Raw genomic sequence first — 15,187 nt, 5'->3', positions numbered from 1 at the left:
GAAGCAGCAAGGCAACTAGGAGTGAGAGGTCCAGAGCGAGAGGAGTCGGCAGAGCCTTTATGTAACGCTCCCAAAACACAACACAAAAAGCAACCTCGTGTTTGCCAAGGCAGAGCTCATCAGAACAATCTGTCTGTTTTCCCCAACTGCATTTATTTAAAGAAAAAAACAAACAAAAAACCAAACCCAAGACGATCATTCATTAGAAGTCAGAATTCAATTTCCTGGTTTTGCTTTCCCAACGGTAAAATAACACCATTGCAAACTGCATGCTGGAGTTGTAGGAGTTCCTAATTGTACTAACTACACCAGAGCCTAAAAGCTTTTTTTTTTTTTTCCTCTGCTCATCTCCCCACTTTCCCCAGTCTGTGGTCAGTCTTGGGATCAGCAATGATGGCCTGAACTGCTACAATGGCCTCGTTGATTTTTGTTTGCAGCTCCCGCAGCTCCTCTATGTGCAGCAGGCGGAGGATTTGGGCAGCTTCATTGAGAACAGCATCTGGGTGAGATGCAGAAAGACAATTCACATCAGACAGGAAAGTCTTAAGAGAAGCTTAAGCCAAGCTAACACTTCATTCCTGCTTACAGGTTTCACCTTTGAAACAGGAAACAACTTTCCCTGCTGTGAGAGAGGGGAAGGGCTGCTCTGCAAAACCTTCTGGGTCAGCAGCAAGCATTCCCAGCAGCGATTGTGGTGTATGTGAGGCAAAAGAAAAGCCAGAGCAGCGGTGTCCCAGGTCACCTGGCTGTTGCCGACCAAATCATCTAGCAGGGGCGTTAGATTTTAGGTAAAAGATGCAGCTCCCCCCGCAGGGAAACAGCACCGATGTCCTCTGCTGGTAGATGCAAGAGTTACAAGACAGCAAGGAGCCATTAAAAGCTGGTATTTTAAACATTAAGTCTGAAACAACAATATTCCAGAGCCAAGATTTATGCTTTTCTGTTCCAAACCAAAACACTCAGGAGCGCTCGTAAATAACAGGCTGGGAGGGAGCAATTCTTTCCACTACAGCCTTTTTCTACTGTAGGCACTAACTACATATTTGACAGTAATATGCTTTGTCAAAGGCAAACATCAGTGTTTCCAAGTAAGAAGAAGAAGAGAGAGGACTGCTTACCTCCTGTGTCAAAACCAAGAATGTGCTTTTCTAAAGCAACAGGCAAACCCTGCAGGGAAAAAGAAAAAAAGGCACATTGAAATATCATTAGAAATGTCATTTTGCACATGTGGGAAAATATAGTACTACAGCAGGTAACTCTGGAGGAGAGAACACTTGAGTTTTGCTTATACAGACAAGTGTGACAGCTCTGCAAAGTCACCAAGCTTGATGACACACGAGTGCCTTTGCATCCTCCAACAGCAAACCCAGAATATTAATAAAGAAAAATCTTCATGCTTAATAATCCTTCTACTTGTCAAGCACACACACTGCCCACATTCAATCCTTAAAAGGCCAACAACCAGCGCTGCCAGAACACCCAATCCAGCAGCATCGATTCCCCAGACAAGCAAAAAGCCTGCACCAACTCAGCTTTCCTCAAAACCATCGCCTTTAAACCCCTGCCAGTTTCTCAGAGCACTGGCTGGTTTGAGAGTGGGAACAATTCTCTGTAATCAAGTTTCTTAAGCACTCAACTTGCAAACCTCTATCCATTCCCAGAAGTGTTTCCTCGAGTGGTAAGGTTAGGAAGAAAGCTGAACGTTGGGTTTTCTAAACACTCCCTCGTTATTAGGGCAGGACATGGAAAAGTTTTATTAGTGGCCATTTATAAGCAGTGCTCTCTCCTTCACCCTCCCCAGCTGTGGAGGAGCAGTCATGCTAAACAACCACTCACCATCTTTCAAAATGCACATAAAATTAGATTTAAACCGTGCAAAGCTCAGGATTTGCTTTTGTGACCTCAGTAACCGTTCTCAAAGTGCGCCTTGTGCGATAAACATTCAAGTTCAATACCATCAGTTTCTACAACTGTGGAGCTGTAAACAGTGAGTGTTTCTTTTAGAGGCTTTTAGATAGGTGTAAAAAAAACCAACCCAACATTCTGATTTGATCAAAAGAATGCAAACTAAATCCAAACTGCTGTCTGAAACTGAACTCTGAGACCTCATTTTCAACCAGTGGCTCTTTGCCGTGGCCTTCAGGGTCAACTGGACGTTCAACTGCTGTCTTAAAAATGTATCTTTGTTGTTAAAATGTAACCAGCCCGTTAAGAATGCCACTTCAAACAATGCCAGACTTTGTAGAAACACTTTTTAACCAATCAGGTATATTCTTGAGGCTGCCAAGAGCATGTTGCCACGTTCCTGGAGCCGCAGATTCCACACAGATGACTTCCTGCCAATGCAGGGGCCAATGCAGCCACCTTCCAACCCCAGTGGCCACGGAGGCACCTTCAGAGGTGGTGTTTTGAGCCCTCCTGCTAGCACAGCATTCCCTACCCTACCTTCCCCCCACACCCCATACATTAAGCTCCTTTTTGGGTGGTGGAAGGCGTCTCTGCCAGCAACACCTGCCTCTGCCAGGCCCTGGGCTGCACAGGCACAGATCTACAGCTACAACAAAAGCACACGCTCTTTTGCACAGCAGCTTCAAAGAGGGAGAGAAATGAAGAGCACTTCAACTCTGTACCTACAGAGACTACTTATTTCACAGCCTCATTCCTCAAGAATTAACAGGTGTTGCACAAACCCCTTGTGATGGGCCTGACCATGGCAGAAGCATCAGCAGTAAAATCACATTTCCTTGGAGTGCGAGGAGAAAAAAAAAGAGTGTTTCCACATTTCAGAGGAGGGGAAAACATGCCCACTTTGTGATGCTCTCAGATATGCCCAAGGAGTATCCTTACAGTGATCCTGAAGGGCATTTGTGGTACCTGATCCTATCCAGGATGCACTCAACAGGCAAGGAAAACCCAGGGCAGCCTACGAGTCTGTCAGTGTAAATCTGACTCCTGTCTAGACACCGAGTACATTGAATTGCCAAAACACAACCTACAAAGAAGCGCCACGTCTTATCTTGAAAGCCACACCTTGACAACCCAAGGATAAATCTCATTTTATTTGGTACATCTAAACCACAAGTACACCAGCATAAGCTTGCTCAGCACAGTCCTCATCCAGATCCTTCACTCAGAGAACACTTCTGTATCTATTTTATCTTTTCCTCACTCTGTCTTGATGTGGCCATGAAGGCAGCTCACGACATTTCCTGTATTAAGTCATGTGCCATGCAGCAGTGGGCCATTTGCAATTTGCTTCCAGGGACAAAACCTGACATACAGAGTGTTACTGGCTAGTATTTTGCCCACTAACAAGCCAGACAAAAGTCATCAGCAGAGGCTTGTTTTTCCTCTCCTCCTATCCTGCAGCCCAGCTATCCTCTCTGCCTTTAAGGTATTTTCTTCATTCATCTGGTACATTAAGATGTTGAGGATCACTGCTGGCACACATAAAGCTGGTTTTCCTGCCTCTAACTCCCTTTTTTGCACCTCACTTGAAATTTAGCACTCCCAGTGACACATACCACATATATTTCAACCTAGGCAACGCTCTGAAGACCTAACAAACATGGATAATTCTTTGTCAGGAAATAAATTCATTGTTCCTCTAAGAAGTTAGTGCTGCCAAACAGACAGAAAATCCCATCCTGATCCCTGCATCTCAGCTGTGCAGCTACATAAAACCACCAACTAAAAGCAGCTTGATATGAATGTTAGTTACAGAACCCAAATTGAATCCAGCAGTCTCAGTTGCTTTCATCTTTTCCTGCTCTTTTAACGGTTTTATGGATACACAAGACCAAAATTTTGATTTACTGTTCCAACACTTCTGGTGATGGCTGTGCTGCTACTCAAGAGCACCTGCAGCTGCCAGTGTTGTGGCAATAAATAAAGCATTGTCTGTTCAGAGCAGCTGGCAGAAAAGATGAAGGGACTTGTGCTCTTTGAGCAGCTACAGTTGCTTTAGCACAGACACTTCCAAACAAACACCTGGAGGGTAAGAGAGGCTGCTGCCCAGGAGCCAGGGCCGGCAGCTGCTGCTGTGCCAAACACCAAAGAAAGGAGCTGGGATGTTTAAGAAATGACAGTGTGAAAAGCCAGTCACTCCCTGGAACATCTCATGAACAGACAGCTCATGGTTAGAAAAGAACTGTGCAAAATCTGAGGCTGAAGTGGAGAACTTTCCTTTGCCACCTCTTTTAGGGGAAGGGAAGAGTTGGATGTGCAACACCCCATTCCTCAAACACAGATGAGGTGTATGTACAAAGCAAAACACTCCACTCATGGAATGTTTCAACACTACCCATTCCAAGGCAGGGCCAGGCCATACATCTCTTCTCATAGCATGGGCTTCCTGAGCTGCACAAGGAGGGTAATCCTCTAGCAAATAACTCAGGGGAACAGCTGTTTATAGGATACATCATACAGGTGCACAGATTCGTTTCCAACAAAAAGAGCTTTGTATGCTCTCCATAATCCTCTGTGTCTTCCAGACTCAGGATGGGAAAGACGAATCAAGTTTCCACCAGCCTCCCGAGCGAAGTGTTTAAACAGATTTAAACCAATTTGCCTGAGGTGGCAGATATTCACACCTCACATTTCTACCTGACATGGAACAACTGCCACGAGGCTCGTGCAGGGCAAATACCAACCTCCTTGGACTGAGTGGCCTTGGCTATGGCGTCCTGCGTCAGTCGCTCTTGGACCAAGATGCGAATTGCCTAGGAAACAAAACACATTGAAAGGGAACAGCAATTCATTTTCAGCTATTCCAAGGGAAAAGGTTATAACCTCAAACCCAGAGTTCTGTGGAAGACCTTTTGGAAAGCTCCATCAGGCCTTAAACCTTTTCAGGTAGCATTACTCTTTGCAAGCAGTGCCTTATGCAGATGTAGGCTCTTTGGCTGCAGGAAGGCAGCTTAACCAGAAGAGATAAGAACATTACGCTACTGATTTCAGCCACTACTAGGCCAAAAATGGCAGAATTCTAGCTTGTGACTTTTAGCTTGGACAAAAAGAGGCTGAGGGGACACCTTTTGGTTCTCTGCAACTCCCTGACAGGAGGTTGTGACCGCCGACAGGGGGTGTCAGCCTCTGCTCCCAAGCTACAAGTGACAGGATGAGAGGAAACAGCCTCAAGTTGCACCAGAGGAGGTCTAGATTGGAGGTGAGGGAACATTTCTTCCCCAAAAGTGTTGTCAAGTCCTGGCCCAGGCTGCCCAGGGAGGTAGTGGAGTCCCTAGCCCTGGAGGGACTCCAAAGCCATGGAGCTGGGGGCTGAGGGTCATGGGTTAGCAGCGGGCTTGGCCATGCTGGGGGAATGGTTGGACTTCAATATCTTAAAAGGTCTTTCCCAATCTCCATGGCTCTGATTCCAGAACAAGCTGACTGCAACTCCAAAGCAGCAGCACCATTTTGTTTTTCTGAGATGGCACACCTTTAATGCTGCAGCAATACAGCTTCTCCAGGAAAGAAACCCTGCTGTCACCATCTTTTAGTAGGTGCTGAACCATCTTCCACATGCAGAGAAACCTGGAGCAAGGCTACCCACCCAGGTTTTAACAACATCAAGGGTAGAAAGGAATTATTTTTAGACACAGGAAGAACAGCCTTGATTTTAACAGTCCTGCTGTTCATCTGTTTTTACTGGCTCCAGTACATAGCATGAAATCTTATCAGAGCTATCAGTTACTGGTACCTGCAGCTGTAAATGCCTCCAAAAATAACTGCAGGAATATCAGGCAGGCAGACTTCCACCAGAACAAACTGGATCTGTCAAACACATTCCTCAGACATTCCCTGATGAGCAGCCAAACATGACAGCAGCAGTCTTACTGCTTCGTGCCTCTTCCCCAAGATTTCTGCTGGTTTGAGTCATGATTAAAGTTGAAGTGATACTAAAAAGTTGCCAGTGAATACTTCTAGAAATCTCTCTAACTGAAGGGAGAAGCCTGGACAAGAGAGATTTGATGACTTTAAATTCCATCAGTGGAACCAGACCTTGTATGAGAAAGCATTTGGAGTGCCTTTTGCATTAGAAAAAGGATACCCAGCTGTGTTACACAGATGCTTTCTCTGATCAACCTGCCAGATTTTAATTAATAAAGTGAGGCTCAAGATAGCTCTCTGCTCACTCTGGCCAAGGTCTGGCCAGATGTCTATGGCATGCCTGCACTCTCTGGCCTTCCCTCATTCTAATACCATCAAGCTCTGAAAAGTGTTCATGGAACATGAATTGCCATTGAATCTCTCCTCACTGTAGTTAAAAGCAAGAAAATTCAGGCTGGTAGCTTTGTGCACCCACTTCTGTCTGAAAAACAGTGAGACTAGAAACACAGAAACAGCGACAGCACTGTAAATGCATTTACACACCCTACTATCTCTCTGGCAGTGAACCCAGCTAGTTTCCCAGCCTCGAGACAACCCTGTAAGAGGACCTGAAGGAACTCTGTCTAATACAGGCTGAGCTCACATGGCAGATCTTCACCATCATCATCATTCACAGGGTCTGTTCTCTCTACCTGAAATCCCTTTTCACTGATTTTTATGGGATTTTGGGGTTGATGTATCAGTTCTCAATTGCTCTTTAAAGATTGATAGAGGGTTGAAAGGCTATTTTGGGAAGGCAAAGGGAGGATACACACTGGAGAGAATGAGAAAGTGGTTGATGGGATAACTGTAGGACCTCATATCATTAAGAAACCAGGCTAGCATGATGATACTGATCACCTACACCTGCTACAGACTTACACACACCATATAAACTTCAATGGCCATGGCACTTAATTTCGTATCACAACTACTGCAAAGAATGGACCTTACTGGTTTTCCAGTGAAATGAGTTTATTTTGGTGCCAAAAAACCCACCCCTGAGCTTATTTCCACACTATGACACAATCAAGTTGGAACTCAAGACTGCTGCCATCTCAATAAATGCAGTACTGCAAAAACACAGACCAGGTTCCACCCAAAGTTTACAGGTAACTAAGGAGGTTCCACCAGGAAGTCACAAATTTTCTCAGTGTCATTAGAAAAGATGCTTTCAAAAATTAATTAGCCTACTGACTGCATTGAGAAGCCATGATTAGATGTCAAGACTAAATTAAACTGCCTTCACTCATGCCAAGGACTAAATGGTTCACAAGACCAAAAGGAAGAGAAGGAAGCTTTTAACTGTGGCTCTTCCCTGAGATGTTAGTTGTTTAAAACAACTTTTGCCTCACTTAACCTCTGTGTTTTCAAGTTTCTCTGGATTTGTAGCACTGGAATACAATCTCCTCCTTTGAGTGCATTTCTTAACGTTTCTGAGGTTCACTGAAACCACAGAAAGCCAACCTAGAGCACTTCACATTCTGAACAACAGGTCTCAGTGCTGGAAATCCAAGAACTCAGCTACCATTGATAATTATCCCTGCATTAATTATATTTTGTGTTCTTAGTTGCTTGAAAAGGTCCATCCATTATGAGTTTTGCTTTCTATTTATGCCTAAAAAATCATGGCTATCAGTAACTCTGCAGCACAAGCGATTAAACACACACCAGCCACCAGGGAAAAGGAAGGAAGGAGGTCTGAAAACTCTGAAACTCACCTTAAGCATTACCAAGTAATCATCATGTCGCTGAATCTGAAGCAGATTTGCTAAAGCCATCACTCCAGCCTTGAAGTCAGGATTATTCACTGTAAAAATAATCAGTAAAAAAAGAATAGATGCTAGTTTAACTGGCTCCAAAAGACAGAATTGGCCTCCTGACTCCACAACATCAGATTGCTCTCAAGGATGGGCAAGGCCCTGAAAACAAGGTGGCAAGTGACCACTTTTGGCTACAGAGCAACCAAAGTATGTGCTGGGCTGTGTGACAAAACACTATCCAAGCACAAAACAGCATCATTTTAAATGCCCAGTGTCCTGCCACACAGGAAACCTGCATCAAGCCTTTGACAACAAAGCCAATGGTATGAAGGTGTTCTCTTTCACGTGTCCGTCGCTGCAGAGCAGAACTGTGCCTGCTGAGTGAGGGTAGGAGCAATTCCTTAGCTGCCTTTTTGTAGAAGGAGCAGTGGGAGGAGACTTGGGGCATTTAGGGCTAATTTTAGTAGTTATTTTCCACTACTTCCACAACTGTGACTGTGTATTGAATAAGAGGTACAGCTGGGGAAGACCAAGCCAACTGCAATATGTTACAGTATTGAAGTAAACAGTCTGTCATCGTGTTTCCTTCACCATTTTCTTTAACAAAAGACATGTTAGAGTCTCTAGTCAAAAGGTACTTTGCTATTTCACCCTAACCCCCAGTAAGGACTCATGTTTTAGAGAGCAATCTGCAAAGCTGGCAAGGTAAACACCCTCCATCTGTTTCCTTGTTGCCCTACAAGAGCCCTCTCAGCTCGTATCCAACCAAGGCTCCGGGCTGGGAAAGATTCTCCTGTCTGCCCTTCCCCTTTTTCCCCCCAACAGGAAAAGCTCTGCATCAGTGTGCATTCAGACACCTGGGATTCAAAAGTTCCTCTTCCCTTTAGCAGGAATGCAGCCAAGTGCAAAAAGACTGTTCACCCAGAGGCAGTCTAAGCCATCAGGAAAAGAACACACAAACTCTGCATTCCTAAAGCTTTAAAGGGGGCTTTAAAAAGGTACAAGTGTTACAGTGCTGTAACTTAACCCCCGAGGAACAGTACCCAGGCCACATGTGATGCAGCTGTGAGGAGGTTGCTGCACACTTACCATCCAAGTTAATCAGTGGTTCTGCATTCTTTGCCATGTTGTCAGTGTTTTTACCACCATCAGGGGTAGGATCCTTGTACTTATCAGCTGTTAAATTAAGAAGCAAACAGGAACACCATTAGAGCTAATGACAAAAGGTTCAGAGCCAAGCTGTAGCTTGCAACAGCTGTATTTTGGAGGTGTGGTGACTATCCCAAGAGCCTTGTAGGCTTATGCACTGATATTCTGGAGCCCAGGCTGCCATTCTAGTGAGCTCCCCTAACAGCTCCCATCTGCAGAGAGCTTATGTGCTATCACAAAACACTCCACACAAATGTAGGGCATCATGCTCTTAACTAAGGCTCTTCTTACAATCCTCATCCCAGAAGGCTGAACAAGCTGCACCTTGCAGTTCTATTACTTTTAAAATCCATAAGTTCATCCAGCCCTGGCCCTGTGCCTCAATCAGCCGCGTAGGGAAGGCTCCAGAATGACAGACTGACATTGGTTCTGAGCAGCAAGTGGAACACTTTCAGGGAGAGCTCTGCTTTACAGACTGCAGCGTTCATCCACAACCCACTTAGGGGTTCTTCAAGCCTTTTGAGGCTCCTCCATCTTCACATAACCCTCACTTCCTCCACCACGAGGGACCGAGCACCAGTTCTATAGATTGTGGGTATTTATATCCCACTCCAGTCTTGGGCAGAGCTCAGCCCTACAGGAATTAAAGGCAAAACAGTACTTTGGCCATTAGTATGTTTGCAACCAGTAATTACATTTCTTATCTGCACTCTCACCATAAAGAAACGAAATTCCTGCTGACTGTTGAGAACTAACTCAGCTTTTTCATAACCTTGCCCTAGTTCCCAAGGGCTCCAGACCTACTCCCTGGAAACTCAGGGTCCAAGAATAACTTATTCAAATAAATGTAGTACTGAAGAAAATGCATTTAATGCACTTCAGAGTAAGTTCTCATCAAGGCAGTCCCATGGGGGGAGAAGGATATAAATATATACAATGGGTTTTGCTATACCCAGAAATAACATAATAAATGCAAGTATGTTGCTGCACAATCCCAAGGGAGCTGAGGAGAAACAGCTCACATCTGAACCATCGGAGTGACAGCTCACATCTGGGGCCAGTCTTATTCAACTCTTCATCAACAACCTGGATGAGGGGACAGAGTGACTCTCAGCAAGTTCCCTGATGGCACCAAACTGGGAGGACTGGCTGATTCCCCAGAGGCTGTGCTGCCATTCAGCGGGATCTCGACCGGCTTCAGAGTTGGGCAGAGAGGAACCTCATGAGGTTCAACAAGGGCAAGTGCAGAGTCCTGCATCTGGAGAGGAACAACCCCATGCACCAGGAGAGGCTGGGGATTGACCTGCTGGAGAGTAGCTCTGCAGAGAGACTTGGGAGTGCTGGTTGATAATAAACTAACCATAAGCCAGCAATGTGCCCTCGTGGGCAAGAAGGGCAATGGCATCCTGGGGGGCATCAAGAAGAGTGTGGGCAGCAGGTTGAGGGAGGTTCTGCTCCCCCTCTACTCTGTCCTGGTGAGACCTCATCTGGAGTCCTCTGTCCAGTTCAAATGAGACAGGGAACTGCTGGATAGAGGCCAGCACAGGGCTACCAAGATGATCAGGGCACTGGAGCATCTCTGTGATGAGGAAAGGCTGCAGGACCTGGAGCTGTTCAGCCTGAAGAAGAGAAGGTTGAGGGAGGACCTCATCAACATAAGTATTTAAAGGGTGGATACCAAGAGGATGGGGCAGTACTTTTTTTCTGTGGTGGCCTGTGACAGGGCAAGGGGTAATTGGCATAAGCTGGAACACAGGAAGTGCCCCTGAAACACAAGGGGACACTTGTTGAGGTGAGGGAGCCCTGGCCAAGGCTGCCCAGGGAGGGTGTGGAGGCTCCTTCTCAGGTTTCCAAACCCACCTGGACACGTTCCTGTGCACCCTGATGGAGGGGAACCTGCTTTAGCAGGGGGTTGGGCTGGATTAGCTCTGCAGGGCCCTTCCAACCCCCACCATGCTGGGATGCTATGAGCTGCATGCAAAACCAAGCAGATGAAATTGTGGACTTATTTCTTTAAGAGAACAATATATACTTTTGACATTGTCCAAATGGGACAAGAGTCATGAAATCAAATCAAGAGCCACATTTCCCTGCCATGTGGAACCAGTAATTAAGTGCACTCATACCATTATCTCCATACTCCAGCCTGACTGCCAAGCCGAGAAGCCAGTCCACCGTTTCTTGTCGCTCTTGGATTTTGAAAGGACAGTTTACATCTTTCATGTACTGAGGAACAGAAAGAGAAGAAAACAAATAGATGTAACTGACCTGTATGAGTTTGCTAGGAGCATTAAACTGTTCTGTAAGCAGGAACTTTCTCACAGATCTGACAGTGGTTAAACACAGTAATTAAAGAGAAGCATCACTTTGAAACGCTCTGCTGTGGTGTCTGGTCCATCTGAGGCACTTCAGAGAGCTTCAATCCACCACTAACTTGGATCTGCCATTTAGCAATGGCAACTGCTTTTTAGTCAATGTTATTAATGTTATTTTACTAATGGACTGCAACCAGAGAACCCAAAATACCCCTTTCTTTATTCTCTGATCATTTTATACAGTGAGTGAAGGCAAGGGAAAGGGGGAGCATGGAGGAAAAATTACAGCAAAAACTTCCCACCCAAAGCAGACTTTCACTGATATCAGAGGATTCTGAGGGGCAGCAGCAGTGAATGTTCCCTTTCTTTGGGACTGTGTACAACACAAGAGGACAAAATGTGACTGGGACACTGTCTCTGCTCTTCTGTAGCCAAAATGCAAGACTGAGCCCAATCTGCTGCCAAGACTCTCAAAGCCCAGGACATAGTGACATTCTGCTGTGCCACTTTGCTGGAGGGAAATAAGTGCCACAGCCTCTGCTCAGCAGCAGCAGCGTGGAGGGAAGGTGCACTAGAGGCAGCCTGGCCAAGCCAAGAAATACACCACTGACACCACAAGAGAACCAGCAGCCACTCATTCTACAGCATATACAATTAAATGTTGGATATTAGAATGTTTTAGGCTCCCTCCTGCAACTCAAAGCCTCCTGGGCAGCGAGGAAGGCAAAGGGCTCCAAAGGCAGAGAGAAAAAGTGATATGAATGAGCACTGAGCATCACAGAGCACTTTCAGCTCCTTGCAGGGCTGTGTGGAAAAGAAAGGAAATGAGAACCAAGAGGGAAAGCTCAACAGCCCTATGGTGACTCAAACAGCTCATGAGATCCCTCACAAGCAATGGCTGCTTGCCATGCTTTACACTTGCAGTGGAAAATCATCTCTCTGGAATAACAGGAGGTAGAGAGAAGAGCTGCACTGGCTTTCACCCACACACCTGCAAAGCCTAGGAGTACATTAGCCCAATCCATTTTCCTTTTTGTGCAAAAGAATCATTAATGCAGAAAGAAAAGCTGTTATCTGTGGTCAAGATTTTTTCTACTTCAAGAGCTGAATGAAATCAGACAAAAAACCCCCCCAGATTAGGGTGGATATCTGACCTATTGCAAAACACAGCTGAGTGAAAATGAGGTACAAAAAGTTTTATCAGCTTAATGAATCCTGCAGTTTGACTTCAATAATATACTTACATGCCCAGAAATGTCAAAGTTCAGAGAGAGGACAAACGGTCAGAGGGACTCCATTTACAGTCAACAGCCAGAGCAGCTGCTGATCGTCATTTGCATCACCATTTGCATCAATTTGTGTTTGAAACAATGAAATACCTTTTCAAAGGATTTGGGCCAGTCATCACTGTGTATGTTTCTTAAATTCCCCCGGTCTTCAATCTTGTAGTGTCTGATTTTCTGGTCTTCCAGCCAGACAATAAAATTCCTGAACTCCGTTTCATCTGTTGGGAGCAGTAAACAAAACAAGAATGAACTGATACCCTGAGAGCAAAAACAAGCCCTTGAAGCTTTGATCCAACTCATACAAACATTGATGCCTCTGAGTGCTTTCATATTTTACCATCTTTAAAAAGCAGAAGAGATATCTGACACTGAAATCATTAATTCCAGGAGAAGCTCCAACCAAAACTCGAGGCTGAGTGCTTTTCATTTTTCAAGTCACTTTGAATTGGCCAAGGATGATTGACCATGGCCTTTTGGAACCAACCAACCAACCATTGTTGTTATTGGGCACAGAGTTATGAAGCAAACAAGGAAAAGTGATACAGACATTCAGTTCTTAACCCTGTTGTCTGGACAAACACATTACATGTAGCAGCAACCCCACGTCTCTTCCAACAAAGAGCACACACATCTCATGACTGGGCAAAGACATTGTCCTCCTCTCAACATCTCATTACTTGTTGTCTCAACATCTCATTACTTGGGAGCTGCAATTCCACCATACAAACACTATGGTCCCAGCAAACATATTCATAGTGGCCAAAGCAATGAGACTGCAGGTGCTCTTCAGGCACAGAACTCACTTCTGGACACAGCAGATCACAGCTCTGGGGGAACACCGGCCCCTCAAAAACCACCTGTAGTATTCAGGCCTTGCATGAGATACAATAACTCAAGTTAATTAATTTAATCTCCTCCTTATCTCAGAGTGAGGGTAAGCACGTCATTTTTGCCCATCAGGGACAAAAATCCCAGAATGGTTTAGGTTGGAAAACACCTTTAAAATCATGGAATCCAACCATTCTCCAGCACTGCCACAGCCACCACTACCCCACATCCCTCAGCCCCACAGGGACATAGCTTTGGAATCCCTCCAGGGATGAGGACTCTACCACCTCTCAGGGCCTGACAACTCTTTGAGAGAAGAAATTTTCTCCTAATCTCCAATCTAAACCTCCTCTGGTGCAACTTGAGGCTGTATATTTGGTTCTCAAAAGTGTCCTCTAAGCAGAGTAAGTGCCCTACTTCCAGCAAGTGTGTTATAAGAAAAAGCTACTTGGTCACAGCACACGCAAAGGAAAGCTTGCAGGAAGACCTTTTAAAGCTTCTACACTGACAAAACAAACCTTTAAGCAAAAAGAGAGTGTTACCTATAAGGAACCTAAAAACCACAACAGAAGAAGATGCCAAGAGACAACATCCCTGCAAAGAGAAGCAAGTCTACCAGAAGTAACCTACTAAAAGCCTGACCTGAAGCTTATAGTTGGCCACACTGGATACCTGTATTTGTTACAAGGCTCTTTCAAGGAAGAAAAAAAGATAAGCATTGCAAAAAATCACCCATCAAAGTACTGCTATGGACAGGTGAAAGAGAAAACAGGCTGTGACCAACCACATCACTAGACTGCTGTGGACAGCACAGGGCCTCAGCCTTGCTTTGTGTGCAGGACACAGCAAGTGCCAGGGCCAAAGGTAGGTTAATGCAATGGCTGAGGGAGGCTTCGGTACCATACCATGACCCCATCCCTCGCACTGCCCGAACCAAGTCCCTTCGTGGGATGAGGCCGGGAACAGCAGGGACACTGTTCCACTCCCGGACGGCACTTCTGCTGTTCCCAGACAACGCTCCGGGAGCCGCCGAAAGCCAGCGAGCCGCGCACACCCACCGCAGTGCCTGGGGCAGAGGGGGGGCCGCTTTTCCCATCCTGAACTTGGAGCTTTCCCTAAATCCCGTGCCGCAGCTGAACTTCGGAGCCCGCGGCTACGCTACGGCCCAGCGCCCACGCAACGCTTCGGGCCTCCAACACCCCGGGAGACGCGGCGACACCGCGGGGATGAGGGCGGCCGGGGGGAGGGTGTCTCTGAAGCACCGAGGCTTAGAGAATGGCAAGGGGACGCGCGAGCGGCCGCCGGCAGGGGCGCGTTCGGGGAGCAGGGGGCAGGCCGCGGGGGGGAAGGCGCAGACATGCCGGTGCGGCGGGCGCGGGAAGCCCCGCGCGGCCCCTCACCCCTGCAGTTGAAGCCGGCCGGGTTGTGGTAGTCGAGCGCCGAGAGTTTGCGGCGGAACATGGCTGCAGTGCGGGTGCGGGGCTGCCTGAGCGCCGGGACGGGACGGGCCGGGCCCAGCCGCGCCGCTCGCCGCGCTCAGGCCGAGCCACCGGGCCGGCCGGGAAGGAACGCCCCCGGCCCCGCGCGCCGCACGCCCATTGGCCGGCGAGCGGAGAGGGGCAGCCCCCGCCGCCAATCAGAGCGCGCGAGGGGCTGCCGGGAGGGGAAGCGACGCGACGCGCAGCGTCAGTGACACGGCGGCGGGGATCGGAGAGCTCGGCGCTGGGCAGCGCTGAGGGGGGCCGCGGGAGCGGGCGGCGCTGAGGGGGGCAGCGCTGAGGGGGGCAGCGCTGAGGGGGGCAGCGCTGAGGGGAGCTGCGGGAGCGGGCGGCGCTGAGGGGGGCCGCGGGAGCGGGCAGCGCTGAGGGGGGCCGCGGGAGCGGGCGGCGCTGAGGGGGGCAGCGCTGAGGGGGGCCGCGGGAGCGGGCGGCGCTGAGGGGGGCAGCGCTGAGGGGGGCAGCGCTGAGGGGAGCTGCGG

The 15,187-nt window shown here is 47.4% G+C and overlaps 1 protein-coding gene across 1 annotated transcript; it reads right to left on the bottom strand.

The window, feature by feature from the left end:
• Positions 1 to 134: 134 nt before the first annotated feature.
• Positions 135 to 14,778, bottom strand: RTRAF (RNA transcription, translation and transport factor). Its single transcript, XM_061997869.1, has 8 exons — positions 14,610 to 14,778; positions 12,475 to 12,599; positions 10,907 to 11,006; positions 8,721 to 8,807; positions 7,590 to 7,678; positions 4,653 to 4,721; positions 1,119 to 1,167; positions 135 to 499 (listed from the first exon to the last, which is right to left on the bottom strand). The coding sequence occupies exons 1-8, from the start codon at positions 14,668 to 14,670 to the stop codon at positions 345 to 347; spliced, it is 735 nt and encodes a 244-aa protein (XP_061853853.1). The 5' UTR covers positions 14,671 to 14,778; the 3' UTR covers positions 135 to 344.
• Positions 14,779 to 15,187: the final 409 nt, after the last annotated feature.

This window comes from Colius striatus, chromosome 6 (genome assembly GCF_028858725.1).
Source record: "Colius striatus isolate bColStr4 chromosome 6, bColStr4.1.hap1, whole genome shotgun sequence".
In the NCBI taxonomy this organism is placed as follows: Eukaryota; Metazoa; Chordata; class Aves; order Coliiformes; family Coliidae; genus Colius; species Colius striatus.
Note: the sequence above shows the minus strand (reverse complement) of the source record. Positions and strands in the feature narration are given on the sequence as shown.

What these genes read in the sequence shown, in the direction of transcription:
- RTRAF (XM_061997869.1), bottom strand. Translation starts at nt 14,670, where the DNA reads ATGTTCCGCCGCAAACTCTCGGCGCTCGACTACCACAACCCGGCCGGC. An exon ending in GGCCGGCTTCAACTGCAGGG is followed by an intron (nt 12,600 to 14,609) that starts GTGAGGGGCCGC and finishes TGCTCCCAACAG; the next exon opens with ATGAAACGGAGTTCAGGAAT. An exon ending in ATTACTTGGTAATGCTTAAG is followed by an intron (nt 4,722 to 7,589) that starts GTGAGTTTCAGA and finishes TTTGTTTCCTAG; the next exon opens with GCAATTCGCATCTTGGTCCA.